We start from the raw sequence: 22195 nt of genomic DNA on the forward strand, positions 1-22195 counted from the left end.
TGGGGCATAATCTCATCAATTGGCGCTGTGGCTTAGTTGGTTAAAGCATCTGTCCAATAAACAGGAGATCCTGGGTTCAACTCCCAACAGTGCCTTGTGCAGCTCGTTATTTTACCTAATTTTTGGAATAAAGCGACAAACGTTTGCAAAGAGGAAAAATAAGTCCTCAAATCGCTCGACCTGAATCTGCAGGCCCAGATGAAATATATCCCAGGATGTTAACAGAAGCAAGGAAGGAAATAGCGGAGGCTCTGACCATCATTTTCCAATCCACCCAGGCAAAAGGTGTCGTGCAGGAGGATTTGAGGATTGCTAACGTTGTACCATTGTTGAAAAAGGGAGACAGGGATAGATCGAGTAAATACAGGCCAGTCGGCCTAAACTCGAGCTGAAGTATGAATCGTCATTTAGAAAGGCACGGATTAATCAAGGACAGTCAGCGTGGATTTGTTAAGGGATGGTCGTTTGAATTGAATTATTTGAGGAGGTATCAAGGAGGATCGATGAGGGTATCGCGATTGATGGAGTCAACATGGATTTTAACGAGGCTTTTGACAAAGTCCTACAGGGCAGATTTGTCAAAAATGTAAAAGCCCATTGGATCCAAGGGACATTGGCAAGTTGAATCCAAAATTGGCTGAGTGGCAGGAAGCAAGCGGTTGTGGTCGACGGGTGCTTTTGTGACTGGAAGGCTGTTTCGAGTGGGGTCCCATGCGGCTTCGTAGTAGGTCCCTGCTTTTCATGGTACAGATCATTGATTTAGACTTAAATGTAGGTGGCATGATGAAGAAAATTGCAGATGATACAAAAATTGTTCCTGTGGTTGAGAGTGAGGAGGAAAGCTGTCGACTGCAGGAAGATATCCATAGAGCAGACAGGTGGAAAGAGAAGTGGCAAATGCAATTCAATCTGAAGAAATGTGAGGTAATGCATTTAGTGGGGGGGGGGGGGCAAAAAGGCAAGGGAGTATATAACAAATATTGTAATTAATTTGCCATTTACACGCCCATTCTGCAAATTTACTAATGTCTTCCTTTATTATTCGCATTTTTCTTTGTATTAACTACAGCTCGCAATTAGGTGTCGTCCCTAAGTTTTGAAATTGTACTTCCAATTCCCGTGTCCAAATCATGAATGTAAATTTTGAACAAAAGTGGTCCCAGCACCGATAAATTGTGAACAACAGTTGTACCAGCATCGATAAATTGTGAAAAACCGTGGTCCCAGCACCGATAAATTGTGAACAGCAGTGGTCCCAGCACCGATCAATTGTGAACAACTGTCGACCCAGGAATTTTGATCTTGAACTGCAGTTGAAACTTTTGCACAAAAGAAAATAACGTCCCCAAATCGTCCCACGTGAATCTCAAATGCTTTGGGAAGAAGTCCAATAGAAACAATCAGGACTTTAAAGGCACCTCAACGACCTGAACTTTCGTTGAATCAATTTTGTTAGCCATTGCATTCGACCGTGAAATCGCTCTTGACTTTCATCTCATTGAAGCAGAGTGTGGCCGCTTTGCATCTGTGATCATGTCGGTGGCGTCTTTACATTTGATATTGATCGCTTCCAATTTGTAAAATTTCATCAAACGTCAGGAAAAAGAAACCGAGAATCGAATTGTCCCTCTTAGTGATGAGCTGAAGGGATTGGTGATCCAAGCAGATCTGGAAAATGCGCATTGCAATTGGTCAGGAGTTCCAAATCCACCCTCCAGCCACTCGGCAATTATATTGAATGAACTTTACTCTGGCCCAGTGTCGCCGCACTGAAATCGAGTATTTCTCCGGCATGTTTTTCTTCACAGTTGCTGGTTTAAGAGTGAAGACTGGCTGGTTGGATTTTCACTCCTACAAGCTTTAATCATTCATTTTCACTGACTGCAGACAGTTGTTACATTGGTCGCTGCAATCTCAAAGTTTAGCCCAGTGAATTATTGGTTTAGCAGGTGATCTCTTCACCTGTTCTCGGCGGTGTTATCCGTCAGGGTGAAAGTTTGATTGTTCGAGCCCTTATTTTATTTTTCCTCAGGATTCATCGTCTCAAATTTCCAGGGTTTCAACGCATGTTTTGGAATCCAGAAAATGTACCGGAATCATTGCCAGCTGAGCAGGGCTGATATTCTACCATTTACCCTGCGGTCGGGAATCAGGCACATGAATCATATAAAGGAATGGAACATTGGCTTCAAGGTAATTACAATTCTCCTTGACAGGCAAGCCCCCGAAAGGCCCGAAGGGAGGCCGCATTCGCAGGAGGAGAGCTGGTTCGCTGTGACATGGAGATTTCTGTCGTGAGTGAGACCAGACTGTTCCTATGTTCAGAGAATAAATTTCACACCCTTTATTTTGGAAAAGCAAAACGGTGGGGATTTTTGTCATAGCCCGATGCCTTTCGTGTTGTATCAGATGTTCCTCGTTGCGTTACTTTCATCTTGATCGGAGAACCAGTTCGGGCGCTCCTGTGATAAACAGCGACAATTGCCAGTTACTGTTAAATTTAACAACGACTCCACTGCGTTTTTATTCACACTCTTAAGAGGCAGTCTACAAAATGAAAAAAAAAATCATCACATTCAAAGCATAAAAATCTTATTAAAGTTTTGACTGTCTCTCGGTAACCACGTCAACATCGCCTTCAGTCTGAAATAGAAAGTTATCGATTGATTCATGGTGATTAAAACAGGGATTCAACTACGAACAGGATTTAATTAGCTTCATGTAATTAATTTGAGAAGTTCACTTTTTAAAGTGAATTCCCTGACTGGGAATCGAACCTCGCGGTGGTGAGAGTACCGAATTCTCACCACCAGGCCATTGGGGAGCTCCCAAGATTGCGCACGAGACAAAGTGGAACTGATGACATTTGTTTTTCTTTCGCTCTTTCATAATTCATTCAGCTCTGTGTTTATTCTCAGGCCTCTTATCACTCCTTCTTTTCAGCTTCTGACTGCGGATATTCCTGTGGCTAAATATGAATAATATAGAACATCTCACAGCCCCGGTATATTTGCTGTTTCTCTGTGCAGTTCTGTGCAAAATCAAACTGTACGCAAAGACCGACAGTGCCTCTCTCTCACTCCCCACAGAAGCAGAAGGAGATGCCACTTTAAACTGTCAGTTGCTTCAAATGATTCACGATGGACCAGCGTGACCTTGCAGCTTTCCCAGGAGCTGCATTCGGTGCGTGAATTTTGGAAACGGAAACATGTCCATCAGCAGCTTGTGGTCGTATTTTACCTCACTTTCCATTTCATGTACATGCCTACTTGCACTTGGTGATGTCATTGCCTGAACATCACCTCTGTCGCGATATTATTTCGAACAGAAAATGCCATTTTGTGCGAGCAGTTTGTCTGGCAGGAAAATTACCTGAATTACAAAGGGCCAAGTCGGAAAGGCCGCGTTGCTCTGCTTGTTGGCAGCAAAGAATTTTCAGCGTTTCCTTGGGGTTTAGTGTTTAGGATTCGGCGCTTTCATCACCACGGCAAAGGTTCGATTGTCGGTCTCAACATCCGCATATTATACACTCTATCATAAGTGTACTGTACTCAAATTGCTGATTTTTTCATTGTGAGGGCAAGAAACATAAACGTGTGGACATTAATTGCGAATTCATCAGCTGGGTTGCACCTTTTCTTTTCCTACCGTCTCAGTCTTTCCATCTTTACCCTTCTCTGCTGGTGTTGCAGGTTCCATCATTCTTCGCTGTTCACGATGCCTGAGAAGTCCATCAGGAGAAAACAGGCAAAGTCAAGAGACAGAGACAGGGAGAGATTAAAACATAGAAATAAATTGTATAAATGTCAAGTTCTGCGAACGAGCAGAATTTAGAATGGAGCTTGGGAGAGATTCCTTCACGTGTCTTGCAATTTTTCAAGAGATCGTTGGGCTCCGAGTTAAAAGCGTCGTTGGCGATGGAGCACCTCTCTGAGGGAGCGAACAAGGTCCGTTCGTTCAAGTTCATATTAATTTGAACACTGAGCAAACTTTAAAAAGTAGCGCTGCGAACAGGATTCGAACCTGTGCAGGAAAACCCCATTGGATTTCAAGTCCAACGCCTTAACCACTCGGCCATCGCAGCGGCAAACATCGATGATGCACAGCTATAAATCAGAATGCGTAGGGTTATCACACGAGATCTGTGACACTTTGTTCTCTCAGACAGGTTTCCAACTGGAAACTTGCAGCTTGTTAATGTGCTGACTTTGCTGTCTCGGTGATAGAATTCTCATTTATCACGTGAGAAACCGGGGTTCGATTTCCGGTTCGTTTCGGATTATTTTCATTCTCCATTCATACGATCGCGTGAATTGTGCGACATTCGCCCTCAGCTTCAATCTGCTCACCATTTGATACATTTTCCATTCTCCACGTGTGTTGCGTCGAAGCTGGGTCGGCAATTCACATTGCAAGTCCTACTTCTTAATCATTGGGTCATCGCAGCTGCAAGCGACAAATCCGACACGGCTGCAGAAGAGAATGAAGAAGGTTATGACAGGAGAACTCTGAGACTGTATGTTCTTTTAGACAGGTTTCGAACTGAGCGCATATCGCCGGCTGCTGTGCGGACTTTGTTATTTCAGTGATCAAATTCTTGATTTCTGCGCGGGAAGCCCGGGTTCGATCACCGCTCAATGGAGGAGCATTTTTCATTCTCCATTCATGAGGTCACGTGAATTCGGATACGTTCACATGAAGCTTCAATTTGAACACCATCTTGTGACATTTTCCTTTCTCCATGTGTGTTGTCGTCGACAGAACCTCTGCATTCTGTCCTCAATGCACTGGAATTAAGACAATCCTGCCGACAACACCGCTGACAAGACGTGAGAAGCCAATTTGTGATTTTGAACGAAAAATGGTAACACCGCAGGGCTCATCCGGGATCTCTCACAAAACAATCAGCAAATCCCCAAAGCGAGATATCATACCCGAAGACCAACGAGCCACTGATAACAGAGGGGTGCAACCAATGCAGAATTCTGTGCCACCCACAGCCGATCGGCCACCATTCTGTGCATCCCATCACTTTTTCTATTCCGATGTACGGCAATGTGAAGACGTACATTAACTATTTCATATCAACAATATTAGCCTCTCTTTACCACATTCGTTTCGAATGTGCGAGTTGTATTATCAAGTGAGACTTTGCAGAATGAATTGCTCTAAAGCTACATTGTTGTCTGTCTCGGCATCCGCAGATTATTCACTCTCCCACAAGTATAACAGTGACGACACTTCAAAAATACTTCATTGGCTGTATAGCGCTTTGGGAAGTCTTGAGGTCGTGAAAAGCGCTTTATAAATACAAGACTTTGTTTTTATACTGGGCTAAAAGTACTGATGTTTTCACTATGAGGACGAAGAGACATCAATATGTGGACATTGGCTACGAATTCATCATCTGGGTTGGTCCTTTACTTTTCCGACCGTCTCAGTCTTTCGATCTTTACCGTTCTCTGCTGGTGTCGCAGGTTCGATGAGCTTTGGCCGTTCAACGAAGCCTGAGAAGTCCATCAGGGGAAAACAGAGAGGGACAGAGACAGGGAGAGATAGAGAGATCTAAGTATAGAAAAAAAGCTTGATTATCAAGTTAGCAGAATTTGAAACGAAGCTTGAGCGAGATGGAATCATACATTCATAGAATCGTTACTGCACAGAAGGAGGCCATTCGGCCCATTGAGCCTTCCCCGGCTCTCTTTAAGAGCAATCCAGTTCGTCCCATTCCCCCGTTCTTTCCCTGTAGACCCGCTAATATTTTTCCTTCAAATACTTATCCAATTCCTTTTCGAGAGTCACGATTAAATCTGCTTCCACCACCCTTTCAGGCGATGCATTCCAGATTATAACTACTCGCTGATTTAAAACGTTTTTCCTTATATCGCCTTTGGTTCTTTTGTCAACCACCGTAAATCTGTGCCCTCAAGTTCTCGACCATTCCGCCAACGGGAGCAGTTTCTCTTTATTTACTTTATCTGAACCCGTCATGACTTTGAACACTTCTATCAAATCTCCTCTGAACCTTCCCTGCTCCAAGGCGAAGAACCCTAGCACGAGGCAAATGCGGTCAATTAGCTTCAATTAATTTAATTTATTTCATCATTAAACGGACCTTTAAAGACAGGCCTTGTTTTGTGGAAGTGTGAGCTGGTGGTTTAAATCGCTGGTTTCAATGTTTGGGGCGTTTCTCGATTCGAATTTTCCACTGACAGAATTTCTGCAAATATCCATTTTGACTTGTTCAAAGAAAACCCGATTGTCGTGCGATGGAGCAAAGGATGTGAAAGACGCTGAAAGTGAAAGTGCAGATATTAGTTTCATCACGGGGACAGGACACGTTTCCACAGGGAAGGAAATCTCACCTTCAGATTCTTTCCAGCAGAGTGGGTCATGTGATCAGAGTGACCGGGCTCCAGCGGCGCAATCGGTCCTTATTTGAGTTACAGGCTCAGGAAATACCGTGGTTTTTAATTCGAATCTCAGCAAGATCAAACAATCCTTTTCCTTGTGAACATTTCGACCGGAGTTGAAGGTACAATTGATGTGTTCCAAAATTCATTTAATTATCTGAATTGCCATGTGGTTCCTCCGGACGACGCGGTTGTAAGCGCAGATGAGATGTTTCGTATTACTTGTTTACAGGAGGGAGGCTGCGGTTTTAGAGACACAAACTATGACTTTGACACATCAACAAATCGTGGGATTTAACTGGAGCTATTAACCAGAGCCAGAGGCCGCTCAGCCAGGATACTTTCCATCCTACACTTCAGGAGCTCGTTTTACAGGAACAGAATTACTGCAAGCAAGAATTCTACCCCTGAAGCACCAATGCTGCCACGGCAGCAGGATGCATGTGTCCAGTTGGAAACCTGTCTGAAGGAACATGCAGTCTGAAGAGACGGAAGTCGAGCAGATTGACTTTCGGTCTGAGCAGATGTTGAGTCTCCTTCTTGAGAGAGTTTCGCCAATCCAGCTCAGAATGGTTTAAGAATCATGAATTCGGCTGGGACTGGAGCCACTTGTGTAAGATCAAGTGTCGGGGACAGTTTCACATCCTTGACGGACATTAATGATCCTGTTGCGGTTTTGCTGTAAAATTTCACTTCCCAGCTCCCGAACTAAAATCCAACGCCGTTGCAACTCGAATCCACAACCTTTGAATGGCTTATCAAACAAAACAAGTCGAAGTCCAACACACTCGCCATTGCGTCACAGGGTCAGTTGCCAAAAAATCCCGAACAAAAAGAAAGACGTGTTTCTCCGGTCCAGGGGCAAAGTGACAATGGATATTATTCAAAAAACTGTCCCCTCGAATCTGTCTTTAGATATTTTTTTGTAAAGCTTCGATTTTAAAAGTTATAAAAAGCCGAAATAAATAAAGTAAATTATAAGAATCGAATCCGTGATTAAGGCGTTACAACATACTTTAAGCAACTGAGTTAACCGGCCGTACTGACGGTCCATTAGTCATTTTAATTAATTTCTGTACCTGAACGCTAGTTGGTAGCTCTTTCTGTACTTGGACTCCTAAATCTCTCTGCTCCTCCACAGTTCCTAGTTTCTCACCATTTAGAAAACATTCTGATTTATCTTTCTTAGATTTAAATTGGATGACCTCGCTCTCCCCCACATTGAACTATATTTGCCGCAGTTTTGCCCACTCACTGAATCGATCAATTCCCACTTTTCAACTTCCTGCTTCAATCTTCATGACTTATTGCGTCACCAGAAGGCTGCGTGTTCAAATCACGGGGCAACCGTTACTTTTCGAGCTGATCAGATTCTGGATCGTTCCGGGATGAATATTGTATCTGCTTTTTCTCAATAAACAGAACCTTGCTCTAAAGTCTGCTTCCCTGGTTCTCAAATTTCAGGAAGGCGTCTCATTCCGCCCTCGACTTTTGATTTTGACCTGCGGTTGAAACTTTTGCAAAGATGGAAAATAAGTCCCCAAATCGCTCCACGTGAATCTTAAACGCTTTGGGAAGACGTTCAATGCAAACAATCAGGAATTTAAAGGCACCTCAATGACCTGCACTTTCTTGGAATGAGTTTTGTCCGCCATTGCATTCGACGGTGAAATCGCTCCCGGCTTTCATCTCACTGAAGTGAAGAGTGTGACCGCGTTACATCTGTCAGAGTGGAAGTGACGAGTTTGGGGTCGGTATGGGTCGTTTACAAATTTTGAAATCTCACCAAGCAGCAGAGAAAAAGAATCTTGGAATCAAATTGTCCCTGTCAGTGATGAATTGAAGTGAATATCGCTCCAAGCAGATCTGGACAACTCGCAGTGCAGCCGCACAGGAGTTCCAAATCCACCTTCTCGCCACTCGGCAATCGCATGAACTGAACTTTCCTCTGACCCAGTGTCACCGCGCTGAAATCGAGTGTGTCTCGGCCACACTTTTTCTGAACATCATGGTTACTGGTTTAAGAGTGAAAACTGCCGTCCGCTTCACTGTAAGTGCAAGAGACATCTTTGTAAACACCGAGTCGTGTCACAGACCTGCTCGTCGGACCTGCTCATTTCATCTCATCTCATTTTCAGCAAACCTGAATATGACTGGAATAGAGAATGGCGAATCACAGCTCGAGACATCAATCCTCTCGACCACGAGGGGACTGAGTCTTCCAACACACAGGTGTTTCATGGCAAGGTGAGTTTAATGTTCAGGAATAATAGAGCACAGATTTTCACTCGTGCAAACTTCACACACTTTATTTTGGAAAAATTAAACTGATAGCAGAGAGAATTTATTTTGATCGCTGCAACCTGAATTTTTAGTTAATTGAATCAGGAGTTCAACAACAAACGTGTGTTGTCTCTGTGGCGCAATCGGTAAGCGCGTTCGGCTGTTAACCGAAAGGTTGGTGGTTCGAGCCCACCCAGGGACGGTGGGGAAACTTTTATCTTCATGGTCTCGCATTTCCTGGTTCTGATGTTTGTTTTGGCTGCAAAACAAATGCCCGCTTTCGATGGCCAGCTGAGCACGGCCGATCCTCCATCATTTCACCTGTGATTGGCTTCGCGGAAATCTGAATTCTTCTTCACAGACAAGGTCCGAAGGTTGCAGGAGAGCCGCTTCACTCTGACATGGATATTTCTGCAGTGAGCGACACCAGACTGTTTCCACAATAAATGTCACTCCCTTTTATTTTGGAAACGCAAAATTGTATTCACATTCCGATGGGTTTCAGTTGATTTGTGAGAGATCATGAAAGGATCCTGCAGCGCTGCCTTGGATAAAAACAACAGTTCTAAGCCGCATTTCAGTCGCGGCAACAAATCCCTGCATCCGAGTATCTGCACCCTGCAATCCGAGTATTTGCACCCTGACACCGGAATATCTGCACCATTACACCGGAGTATCTGCACCATTAAATACGAGCATCTGCACCCTCACACCGGAGTATTTGCACCCTCACACCGGAGTATTTGCGCCCTCACACCGGAGTATTTGCGCCCTCACACCGGAGTATTTGCGCCCTCACACCGGAGTTTCTGCACCCTCACACCGGAGTATTTGCGCCCTCACACCGGAGTTTCTGCACGCTCACACCGGAGTATTTGCACCCTCACACCGGAGTTTCTGCACCCTCACACCGGAGTTTCTGCGCCCTCACACCGGAGTTTCTGCGCCCTCACACCGGAGTTTCTGCGCCCTCACACCGGAGTATTTGCGCCCTCACACCGGAGTTTCTGCGCCCTCACACCGGAGTTTCTGCGCCCTCACACCGGAGTTTCTGCGCCCTCTCACCGGAGTTTCTGCGCCCTCACACCCATAACTCATCAACTGTCCCCAATCATCTTTCTCAGCGTAAGGAGACCTAAACAAAACACAACAGTGAAGAAATTGGCTTTATGATTCTTCACTAATGTACGGACACATTTTTGTTTACGGTACTTTAAGGGAGATTTGGGTAAAGTGGCCGCTGATACTCAGAAACCACTACTTTTTGCTTATTTTTTTCAGCGGGCTCGTTGGTCTAGGGGTATGATTCTCGCTTCGGGTTTGTTGTTTAAAATATGTGAGAAATCCCGGACGAGCCCTCATTTCCCCCCCAGACTTTTGATCTTGAGCTGCTGTTCAAACTGGCAGGGTGTTTGGAGGTATCTCAATAATCTCACGTCCTCTGACTGCATTCGAATTCCAATTGCAATTGACCTTGAAACCGCTCTCGGATTTCATCTCACTGAAGCAGAATGTGGCCGCTTTTTATCTGTCAGCGTGGAGGTGACGAGGTTGTGGTTGATAACCGCGGGCACACCTGTCCGGACATTGGTATTCAGAATGTACAAAATGCTGTCTCAAATACTCTGTTGTCATCCTGGGAGCTCTCGATTTCCATGCCCAACCTTTCCCCGAGTAAGAATGTGTCCAGTCTGCACCCGAACTATCTCCTCACTCAAAGCCTCCCATTGCTCATTTACTGTTTTACCTGCCAATTTTTGATTCCAATCCACCTGGACCCGATCCCTTTTCAACTCGCTGAAATTCGCTCTTCTCAGTAGAGTATTTTCATACTTGATTTTTCCTTGCATTGTCCATAACTGCACTAAACCTGATGCAAATGCTCCCCCAGAGAATCATGCTACACTTGCCCCACTTCTTTCCGCGAAATAAATCCAACACTGCTTCCTTCCTCGTTGGGCTGAAAACATACGGATTAAGAAATTTCTCTTGTACACATTTCAGGAATTGCTCGCCCTCTTTGACTTTTACACTGCTATATCACCATCTATATTCGGATAAATGAAGTCCCCTTTTATCACTACTCTAAAATTATTGCATCTTTCTGCAATTTGCTGCCAATTTGCTCCTCCATCTCCTTCCCACTATTTGGTCCCCCTATAGAATGCATCCAGCAGCGTAATAGCTCCTCAATTGTTCCTTAATTCTAAACAAATAGATTCTGCCTTTGAACCCGTAAGCATGGCGACCCTTTCTACCGCTGTAACAGTATTTTTGATCAATAGTGCCTGCTCCCCACTAACCCCTCCCCACACTTTTTTGCCTTGCCTTTCCTGAATACGTTGTAGCCAGGAATATTTAAGTGGCCATTCCTCCGCTTGTTTGAGCCAGGCCTCCATTACGGACACTAAAACATAATCCCATGTTACCACTTGTGTCTGCAGCTCACCAACCTTATTTCCCAAGTGTGTTCAACACAACATCAGGGCATAAGGGTAGGACTAGTTATATTGCCCAATTAAATGTTCTATACATTAATGCACGTAGCATAAGAAATAAAACAAGTGAATTAGAAGCGTAAATTCAGCTTATAGTGCATGACGTAGTGCTCATCACTGAGACCTGACTACAAACTGGGCATGACTGGCAGGTAAATATTTCAGGTTATAAGCCGTTTCGAAAGGATAGGGACATTGGAAAAGGCGGTGGAGTAGCGATATTGAGGAGGGATACTATTACTGCATAAGAAAGAAGACATATTAGTAAAGGTGAGCACGCAGTAGAAAGGCTTTGCGTAGAAATTAGTAACAGAATAGAATACAAGACTTTGGTGGGAGTTGTTCATAGACTTCCGGACAGCAGTGGAAAAGTAACAGGATGCACAGAAGCGGACAGGGTGTTAGGGGTCTGGAACTCACTGTTTGAAAGGGTGGTCGAGGCAGAAAAGCTCAACTCATTTAAAAAGTACTTGGATGTGCATTTGAAGTGCCGTAAACTGCAGGGCTATGGACCAAGTGTTGGAAAGTGGGATTAAGTTGGATAGCTCTTTTTCGGCCGGCATAGACACGATAGGCCGAACGGCTTCCTTCTGTTCTGTAACTGTCTATGCTTCTATGTGTGTGAAGGGATTTGCTCAGTCATCACACGTGCTGAGATACCAGCGAGTTCACAAGTGACTGCAGGGGTCGGCATCTGCTGTCAATCATATCCAGGACTGAACCATGTTCATTCTGACATTTGGGGTTTATTTCTGCTGATGTTAATAACCGCTATAACTGAGCTGGAGTTTAATATTCAGGATATCTGTCAAATAAATCAGCTTTGTTTTCAACACCTTGTTGTAGATTTTGGTTTTTCCCACGTGAGTGTTTAGCAGCACCTGACTGGAGCTCAGAAAGGATAATCTGGGGGGAGGATCGTCCGATGGGAACAGAACTTTAGCCTGGACACAGTCCTTCACGGCCACAGTGAGAGGGGCAAACGGCACTTTGGTCTTTCCCGTCTATCTTCACTGACAGCAAAGTCACCGTGCGGCGTCCAGTCTAAAAGTGACTGTGGTAATTATTCTATGAAGATTTAACCTGTTTGTGTGACATTCCTGAGTCTACCATTTAAGGCAGGCGTTTACTGATTTAAAATAAACCCGCTTAAAATAAATGGGTTTTGAATTGTGATTTCCGTGAAGCCAATGTTCCATTCCTTTATATGTTTCATGTGCCTGATTTCCGACCACAGGGTAAGTGGTAGAATATCAGCCCTGCTCAGCCGGCTATGATCACGATACATTTTCTTGCAGACCAAACACACATTGAAACCCTGGAACTTTGAGGCGATGAATCCTTCGGGAAAATGAAATAAGGGTTCGAACCATCACACTTTCTCGCTCAGTGATAGCACCACCGAAACAGACGAAGAGATCACCTGCTAAACCAATAATTCACTGAGCTAAACTTTAAGATTGCAGCCACCAATAAAACAGCTGTCTATTGTCAGTTTACTTCTCCAAAATGAATGTTGAAGCTTGCAGGAGTGAAAATCCAACGAGCTGGTCTTCACTCTTAAACCAGCAACTGTGAAGTTAAGAGAAACGTGCCGGAGAAATACTCGATTTCAGCGCGGTGACACAAGGCCAGTGTAAAGCTCAGTTAATATGACCGCTGAGTGGCGAGAGGGTGGATTTGAAATTCCTGAGCGACCGCACTGTGCATTTTCCAGATCTGCTTGTTGCACCAATCCCTTCAATTCTTGAAGGGACAATTCGATTCTTATTTTCTTTTCCCTGAGGCTTGGTGAAATTTTTTAAATTGAAAGAGACCAATATCAAAGCAAACCTCGTCAGTGACATTCTCACAGTTACAAAGCGGCCAGACTCTGCTTCAGTGAGATGAAAGGCCAGACCGGTTTCAAGGTCGAATGCAATTGCAAGCAAAGCTCGTTCAGTGAAAGTGGAGGTCATTGACGTGCCTTGAAAGGTAGTGATTGTTTGAACTGAACTTCTTCCGAAAGCGTTTGAGATTCAGGTGGAGTGATTTGGGGACTTCTTTTCCCTCTTTGCAAAGTCTGAACCGCAACTAAAGATAAAAATTCTCAGGCTAAATTATGGATTTTTCGGAATATGAACCTCGAATCGAGAATTATACCCCGACCTCAACGAGCCCAGAAACAAGAACGTGTCCTTACATTAAGATGTTACGCTCACATTCTATGAGAGGTCAGTCTGTAAAATAAAACGGCATTTTGAAGAGATATTCTGAGAAGTTCCATATTGGACCCTGAACAAAGTACAAACACCGCACGATGTTTTTACTGGTCAAATTCACTAAACATAAATTCCACAAAAGCACCACGGGGAGTTGAATCTTGGACCGGAGTTCTTGAACCAACTGAGCCACGGAGCCAATTCACGGGAACGCTTCTCACTTCCTCTCATTAATATCTATGCTACACGTCATATTCTGTTGGGGGTTCAGACTGTTTCATCTTTATCATTTCATCGAAACATAGAAAATAAGAGCAAGATTCGATCATTCGGCCCTTCGGGCCTGCTCCGCCATTCAAAATGATCATGGCTGATGCCTAACTCAATACCCTGTTCCCGCTTTTTCCCCCATATCCCTTGAGCATTAAGAAATAGATCTATCTCCTTCTTGAATACATCTAATGACTTGGCCTCCACTGTCTTCTGTGGTAGAGAATTCGACAGGTTCACCAACCTCAGTGAAGAAATTTCTCCTCATCTCGGTTCTAAATGACATAGCCCCTATCTTGTGACTGTGAGCCCTGGTTCTGGACTCCCCAGCCAACGGGAACATCCTCCCTGCATCTAGTCTGTCTCGTCCTGTTGGAATTTTATATGTTTCGATGAGATCACCCCTCATTCTTCTAAACTCGAGTGAATATAGGCCTAGTCATACATCATCCTGCCATCCCAGGAATCAGTCTGGTAAACCTTCGTTGCACTCCCTCCATGGCAAGCACATCCTTCCTCAGATATTGAGACCAAAACTGCACACAATACTCCAGATGTGGTCTCACCAAGGCCCTGCACAACTGCAGTAAGACATTGCTGCTCCTGTACTCAAATCCTCTTGCAATGAACGCCATAATACCATTCGCCTTCCTAACTGCTTGCTGCATCTGAATGCTCGCTTTCAGCGACTGGTGTACAATGACACCCTGGTCTCTTTGCACCGCTCCATTTTCCCAATCTATCACCATTCAGATAATAATCTGCATTTCTGTTTTTACAACCAAAGTGGATAACCTCATTTATCCACGTTATACTGCATCTGCCATGTTCTTGCCCACTCACCCAACTTGTCGAAATCACAATGGACCCTCTCTGCATCCTCCTCACAGCTCACATTCCACCCCAGCTTTGTGTCATCTGCAAACTTGGAAATGTTACATTACGTTGCCTCATCCAAATCCTTGATATATATTGTGAATAGCTGGGACCCCAAGCACTGATCCCTGCGGTACCTCACTAGTCACTGCCTGCCACCCGGGAAAAGACCTATTTATTCCTACTCTTTCCTGTCTGTCAACCAATTCTCAATCTATGCCAGTATATTCCCCCAATCCCATGTGCTTTAATTTTGCACACTAACCTCTTGTGTGGGACCTGATCAGAAGCTTTCTGAAAATCCAAGTACACCACATCCACTGGTTCACCCCTATCTATTCTACAAGTTACCTCCTCAAAAAACTCCTGTAGATTTGTTAAGCTTAATTTCCCTTTCATAAACCTATGCTGACTTTGTCCAATCCCGTTAATGCCTTCCAAGCGTTCTGTTATCGCACCTTTTAAAATAGACTCGAGCATTTTCCCCACGACTGATGTTAGGCGAACTGGTCTTTAATTCCCTGTTTTTTCTTCCTCGTTTTTTAAATAGTGGGGTTACATTTGCCACCCTCCAATCTGTCGGAACTGTTCGAGTCAGTAGAATTTTGGAAGATGATCACCAATGCATGCACGAGTTCCAGGGCCATTTCGTTTAGTTCTCTAGGATGTAGATTATCAGGCCCTGGGGATTTGTCAGCCTTTAACCCCATTAATTTCCCGAGCACTTTTTCTTTAAAACTAATCCTGGTTTCCTTCAGTTTCTCCCTCAGTAGACCCTTACTTCCCTAACATTTCTGGAAGGTTGTTTGTGTGCTCCTTTGAAGACAGAACCAAAGTATGTGTTTAATTGTTCTCCCATTTCTTTGTTCCGTATTTGACTGTAAGGGACCGACATTTGTCTTCACCAATCTTTTTCTCTTGACATTAATAGAAACTTTTACAGTCAGTTTTTGTGAAGCCGGCTAGTTTACTCTCGTCTACTTTTCCCCCTTAGTCCACCTTTGCTGAATTCTAAACTGCTGCCAATCCTCAGGCCTGCAGCTTTCTCTGGCAATTTTATATGTCTCCTCTTTGGAACTAATACTAATGGCTAATTTCTTTTGTAAGCCACGGTTGAGCCACCTTTCCTGTTTTATTTTTGTGCCAGACAGGAATTAATAATTGTTATCATTTCTCCACATGTTCATTATATATTAGCTATTGCCTATCCACCGTCATCCCTTTGTCAAGTTCTCCAATCTATCCTAGCCAACTCACTTTCTTAATTTCCTTCATTTAGATTCAGCACCCTAGTTTCGGATTTAACTACTTCACTCTCCATCTTAATGAGGAATTCTGTCATGTAATGGTCGCTCTTCCCTAAGGGAGCCCGCACAAGATTGTTAATCAATCCTTTCTCATCGCACAATACCCAATCTCGGATGGCCTTTTCGCTAGTTGGTTCCTAAATGTATGAGTGTACATCATTTATTTCTAGACTGCAGGAATTCCTCCCCCACTTTATTATTGCTAGTTTGGTTCGACCAAGCTGTATGTAAATTTAAGTCTGATATTGTTTAACCTTTCTTGCCTGTGTCTCTAATTTCCTGTTTAATGCCCTCCCCTACATCTCCAACCAACGTTTTCTGCCCCTTGGTGTTAACTCCATCCATACAGATTCCACATCGTGATTTTCCGAGCCAATATCCTTACTCACTATTGCATTGATTTCCTCCTTTACTAACAACGCTACCCCACCTCCTTTCAATTTTGGCCTGTCCTTTCTAAATATTGAATACCCCTGGCAGTCTCTATAATCGCAACTATATCATACCCGTTAATATCTATCTGAGCTGTAAATTCATCGACCTTATTGCAAATGATCCGCACATTAACACCTTTAGACTGTTCAAGATTGCTAGTCAGCTTAGTATTATTTTGCACTATGGACCTATTTGTTTATCACCATGTTTTCTCTGCCTGCCACTGTTGCTTCTTCCCGTTCTGTCTTGTTTCTATTATTGCTTCCCCCTCCTCCGTCTTCCTGCTCTGGTTCCCATCCCCCTGCCATTCTAGTTTTAACCTTCCCAACAGCACTCGCAAACAGCCCCCATGAGGACATCGGTCCTGGTCCGGTGTTACCCATCCCATCTTCCGCAGAACCGGTCCCAAAGGCTCAGGAATTTAAATTCCTCCCTCCCTCCTACACCATCCCTGTAGCCACGCAATCATCTCGTCTGTGCTCCTGTTCCTGTAGCCTGAGCGACCAGCAGTCAGTGGTCGTGCAAGGAGAGAGCCCAACATTCTCCCTGCTGGGCAAACTGGTCAATCGATGCCCTCAGGGAAGAGGCAATTCCAGAGATATGGGCCCAGGCCCAACCCACAGGATCAGAGTTAGAGGCAAGGGAACTAGTCATTCCTTCCCGACACCATTTTAGGACAAACCCACCACAGCTTTGACCCGGATCGCATTCCGAATTGGGGATGTTGCAATTGTTGGCTGCAGCAAAACAATTCTCAAACCAGACACCAAGTTAACTCACTGCAAAGAGTACAACCCAGCGAGCATTTGGAAGATAACACGAGACCAAAATCATCTATAACAGGATTTTATTATCCAACAGACATCTACAGTTCCATGGAGCTGCACTCGGAGCCCATACTGCGGCCCTTCTCCATTTTCCATATAGCAACAGTCCCGACCAACAGGGCCACGGAGAGCAGCGCTACCCCAACCGCTAATCCAGGAACACGGAAGGGGGAATCAACAGCAGTATCTGTGGGGAGAAGCCAGGGTTAGATGGGCACCAGTTACTCCATCACGAGACACGGTTGGAGCTCCCTGCTTTACCTTTCTCGTCCTGGTGGATCAGAGCAGCCAATCTCGCCTCATCTTCCAGGAAAAGGATGGGTCCATCAGCGGTCACCAATACCCCAGACTGGTCATCGGCGCTTCTTCGCCTCTCTGGAGCGAAGGAGAGGAAGAGACAAGAGTTCATGGTTAATGATTAAATCTTCATCTGTCTGGAAATCCTGAATCAGATGGCCTCATGCAAAACACATCAGGGCCCTCGGTACCGGACAGAGTTTGGAGATCGCAGTTACGGCTATAATTCCATCCGGATTCTCAGAAGGACGTGCCAACTGAGCAGAGTGCGCAATCGCTGCTGCCACAATGGCCAGTCTGGTCTCCTGGTGAAGGAGACACTGTTTGATGCACTACTTTGACCCGAAGTTTTATGAGACACTCAATTGGCCAGGTGTTCGGCCCCGGGACATCCGTTCGGTTCCACCCTGAATTCCAAGTGTCAGAATGATGATAGTAAGCTGCTGGTTTAATGTTCTCCAAGGCCAAGGGTGGACTATTCCGAACCGGATGTGGAACACACTCGTGCCAACAATTGGAGGATTCTGCTCCTCAGGGGTCGGCAAGTAGGGCAGCTCAGCATCCGGGCAAGTAGCAAGGAACCAAAAATACCTCATTCATCCCAGCTCAAGGATCAGAGCATCCTTCACAATTACTGACCTGGTGCAAGATGTGCTCAGACCCGCTGACCTAGATTGCTATTCGAATGGAAACCTGCAAGAATGGAAATGGACAAGTTCCCAGACCCGCCAGATTCGGGACATTAACCCTGTGCCCAGTGTTCGGCTTCTTGCTGAGGGAGCCCCATGTCCAGATGTCCCACACCCAACCCTCCCCATCAGCGTTTAGTTTCTATTCAGATCACAGGTACTTACTGGGGCTGCAGGGAGCCGTGCAGTTCTCTCGAGTGGAAGGGTAGCAAACCTCAGCACTGCAGTGGAAATAAACCTGCAAAGAGACAGTGCGGTATGGTCAATCCCACAGCTCCCAGTCAGGAGATCAATGCTTCTACAGCCAACCGACCAACAGGGGCCTGCTCACTTATTAAGCCCAGGGAACAGTGATACCAAGTGACCGGGAAAGAAGCAATGAAGGAAACTCACCTCCCCGGTCAGAGCCCGGCCCGAAACTCGGTCCCAGAAAGCGAAAGTGCTGACTACAAAACGATTATGGTGAGTTGGGAACAGCAAATGGGAAGCAGCGTTTACCGGGATTAGGCGGGTTTTGTAGTTATCACCAGCAAAGGGGCACCTGGAACAGAGACAGAGGGGGAGTCACACGGTTATAGATTTACATCAAACCAATTATACCAGCGTCTGGAACAAAATAGCAACTTCGAAGGAATATTGCCCCAATCACTAACCCGGACTGAAGTAACGATTTCTGTATTAATCCCCGCCCATATCGCCCCCTCCCCAATCCCCACACTGCCTCAAGCCCCCTCACCTCTCCACCAGGAGGTCCCATCGGAGCCCCGAATACGGCTCGGCAGTGGGGGTCGCCCAGCAGTCATTGAGCAGCAGCACAAGGGACGGATCGTTCCGGTTCAGAACACGAACCTCCACAAACACGGGGTCCCGGAGCACACTCAGGATCGGGTAGTCACTGGCCACATACCAGCTCCGGTAACCACCATCTGAAAAGAGAAAAATGAAGGGTGGGCACTATTTGGAGAAAGCCTGAAGTTGGACACTGGCCATCAGCGAGCACTCGTTACCTCTCGCTATTCTCAGCTCCAGAAGCAGGATCCCGGCCTCAGTGGCAGGCAGTGGTGGAGAAAGGGTGTAAACTCTGGGCTTCACCTGCAGATCAGACTCCTGGCTTCCCTTGTAACTGCACTGGACATGGAGCCTGCAAGAGAACGGACACGGCTGAAGAATTCAGGTACTCACTGTCTCTGCCCGCTGAATGTGCTCCTATTCTCACCTGAAAGGGCTGTCCCGGGTCACCGATCCCAAAGCTTCATCCAAGATCTCAAACTCACCCAACACATCCGTTTCATACAGGAGGTTCATGCCGTCCAGCTACAAGAGACAGAAGATCATCATTCCCGAAATGTGCCATTGATGCGACTCCCAGCCCACAATACCTACCCGCTGAGTAGCGCCACATTCAGTGACTGCGAACTGAAAGAGCACAGTGTCTTCAGAGGCCACGATCGGATTGCACTCAGCTCCTTCTCCATCCTTCAGATGGACCGTTGTCAGGTTAACAGGAGGCAGCGTCAAATCCTTGGAGATAGCGATGAGGACCTGCCCATCCTTGGTGCAGACTGCAAGAGAGTCAGTGAAAGGCGGTTAGTTGACCCACGGGGAGGGTCAAGGGAACCGTTACAGGGAAGGGGACAAACCCCATCCATGTTTCAGTTTCTATCCCGTCCCCTTATCTGTCTGATGGAAACCAGTTGACCAATTACAGCTCGTCACCACGCTGCTTGGATTTAAATTGCTCGCATCGCCGATAGAAATTAAATATCAAATTCAAATGTTCAGTGGCAGCAGGGGCCGGGGCTCATTCACTCTGCCCCTCCCTCCCCCAACTACCTGGACAATTACACAGGGCAGAATTCAACCAGTGTGAGTCCCAAGTCACCGAGCAACGGTGGAATGATTCTAACTGCAGCTATTGTGTCAAAGGCCGATTAATTATTTCCCTTTCTGTTTGATTACCAGCCCCCAATCCCACAATCAATTATACTCTGCGGGATTAGAGACTCAATCACACCACCATTTCCACTCTCCGGACTGGAAAGGTTTGAAATTCCAACTGACGTTGTAGGACAGGAAGGAGAAAGAGGAAACTGTCCAGGGAAACCCCTAGTACAGCTAGATTGCGGGTGAACCTGGAAAGTCCTGGCCCAGAATATAAACGGACTGAGAATACACCCACCTGGAAGACTGTCCAATGAATAGAAACACGGCGGTGCATCCCGGCTCCCCGCATCAAAGCAGCAGCCTCTCTGCACACACTCACTGGCTTCAATTCCCGGAAATCCGCAGTCTTTGCGGTTTTTGGGAGACAGCCAACATTTATCGGCGGGGAAAAGGAGAGAGGGCGGCTGAGCTGAACAGATTACAACAAGTAACAAACCAAGAATCCCCGAACCCTCCATTATAACAAACAAACAAACCCTCCCAGGTCAGTGAGAGGAGAAAACCGACTCCCTCTTTTTATCGCAGCGCTGTTAACTGGCAGTAATTGTCTGTTCCAATCAGCATGAGGCACAGTCCGAGGCCCACGGGCTCCGGAACATAAACCAGCATTCGCACGGCTCACACGGAGATGGGCCTGTTTTTAATGGAAGAAAAAAGGTGAGACTGGGTCCAACGACAGCTCCACAATTCGCCCCCGGACTTCTTGTTTGGTTGCATTGAAATTGTTGCTTTTTTCCCCCTTGACACCTTTATTTCTTCATCACAAAATTTAAAGAAACTGGAACCAAATCACATTATTAGTTTCTATTTTGCTTTTTTAGTCACTTTTATTTCTTAGACCCAACGTCACCTTTAATAGTTGATAAAAAAAATAGGCCCCATCTCAGTGTGACCCGTGGGAATGCGGTTTTTTTTAATACTAATTAATAAACAGAGTCAAATCAATATGTTATGGTCCAGATACAGTACGGTAGCATTCGTGGTTATGTTACTGAACTTGTAATCTAGCAGGCCTGGACGAATAATCTACGTGTCATAAGTTCAAATTCTGCCACGGCAGCTGGGGAATTTAAATTCAATTCATTAATTAAAATCTGGAATTAAAATACGACTATCAGTAATGGTGGCAATGAAACGACCGGATTGTCATAAATAAAACCCATCTGGTTCACTAATGTCCTTCAGAGAAGGAAACCTGCCGTCCTTACCCGGTTGGCCTATGATGTGACTTCAGGCCCACAGCAATGTGGTTGATTCGTAATTGCCCTCTGAAATGGCCTAGCAAGCCATTCAGTTGTAAAAACTCGTTTAAAAAAAGTCATATTCAGAATAAAACTGGACATGAAAAAGGCACCCAAGCCCAGTTGACCCTGCAAAGTCCTCCTCACTAAAATCTGGGGACCAGTGCCAAAATTGGGAGAGCAGTCAAGCAACAGCCTGACATAGCCATACTCACAGAATCATGCCTTTCAGCAGAGGTCCGTGACTCTTCCATCACAATCCCTGGGTATGTGCTGTCCCACTGGCAGGACAGACAAACCAGAGGTGGCGGTGCAGTGATATACAGTCAGGAGGGAATGGCCCTGGCAGTCCTCAACATTGACTCTGGACCAAATGCAAATCTCATGGCATCAGGTCAAACATGAGCAAGGAAACCTCCTGCTGATTACCACCAACCGCCCTCCCTCAGCTGATGAATCAGTCCTCCTCCATGTTGAGCACCACTTGGAGAAATCGCTGAGCGTAGCAAGGGCCACAGAAGGTACTCTGTGTGGGGGACTTCAATGTCCATCACCAAGAGTGGCTCGGTAGCACGACTACTGGCCGAGTCCTGAAGGACAAAGCTGCCAGACTGGGCCTGCAGCAGACGGTGAGCGAACCAACACGAGGGGAAAAATTTACTTGACCTCGTCCTCACAAATCTACCTGTCGGAAATGCATCTGTACATGACAGTATTGGTGGGAGTGACCACCGCACAGTTCTCGTGGAGACGAACTCCCGTTTTCGCACTGAGGACACCATCCAACCTGTTGTGTGAACAGATCGTGGAAGCTCAAAACTGGGCCTCAGATACCTGTTATCTGGGGCAGATTAAATGGTGGAATATCAGCCGGGCTCAGCTGGCAATGTTTACGGTACATTTTCATGCAAACA

The 22195-nt window shown here is 45.6% G+C and overlaps 1 protein-coding gene and 3 non-coding genes across 4 annotated transcripts in view; 2 read left to right on the forward strand and 2 right to left on the reverse strand.

Moving 5' to 3' along the window:
• The window catches only part of LOC137335907 (zona pellucida sperm-binding protein 4-like), a 38474-nt gene extending 17963 nt beyond the window's left edge, over positions 1–20511 (reverse strand). The window contains exons 1-11 of the mRNA XM_068001424.1: positions 20276–20511; positions 19480–19658; positions 19313–19410; positions 19104–19237; positions 18833–19022; positions 18490–18637; positions 18262–18334; positions 17372–17485; positions 17153–17258; positions 9762–9831; positions 4024–4106 (exon numbers count right to left, since the gene is read on the reverse strand). Coding sequence (XP_067857525.1) covers positions 4024–4106; positions 9762–9831; positions 17153–17258; positions 17372–17485; positions 18262–18334; positions 18490–18637; positions 18833–19022; positions 19104–19237; positions 19313–19410; positions 19480–19658; positions 20276–20498 — 1418 coding nt within the window. The 5' untranslated portion in view covers positions 20499–20511. The remainder of the gene's footprint in view (positions 1–4023; positions 4107–9761; positions 9832–17152; positions 17259–17371; positions 17486–18261; positions 18335–18489; positions 18638–18832; positions 19023–19103; positions 19238–19312; positions 19411–19479; positions 19659–20275) is intronic.
• trnai-aau (transfer RNA isoleucine (anticodon AAU)) lies at positions 22–95 on the forward strand. Its single transcript has one exon. It is a non-coding gene; the product is annotated as a tRNA-Ile (tRNA).
• On the reverse strand, positions 4003–4084 carry trnas-uga (transfer RNA serine (anticodon UGA)). Its single transcript has one exon. It is a non-coding gene; the product is annotated as a tRNA-Ser (tRNA).
• On the forward strand, positions 8825–8898 carry trnan-guu (transfer RNA asparagine (anticodon GUU)). The gene has a single exon. It is a non-coding gene; the product is annotated as a tRNA-Asn (tRNA).
• Positions 20512–22195: the final 1684 nt, after the last annotated feature.

The sequence above is a fragment of the Heptranchias perlo genome, chromosome 20 (genome assembly GCF_035084215.1).
Source record: "Heptranchias perlo isolate sHepPer1 chromosome 20, sHepPer1.hap1, whole genome shotgun sequence".
Lineage (NCBI taxonomy): Eukaryota > Metazoa > Chordata > Chondrichthyes > Hexanchiformes > Hexanchidae > Heptranchias > Heptranchias perlo.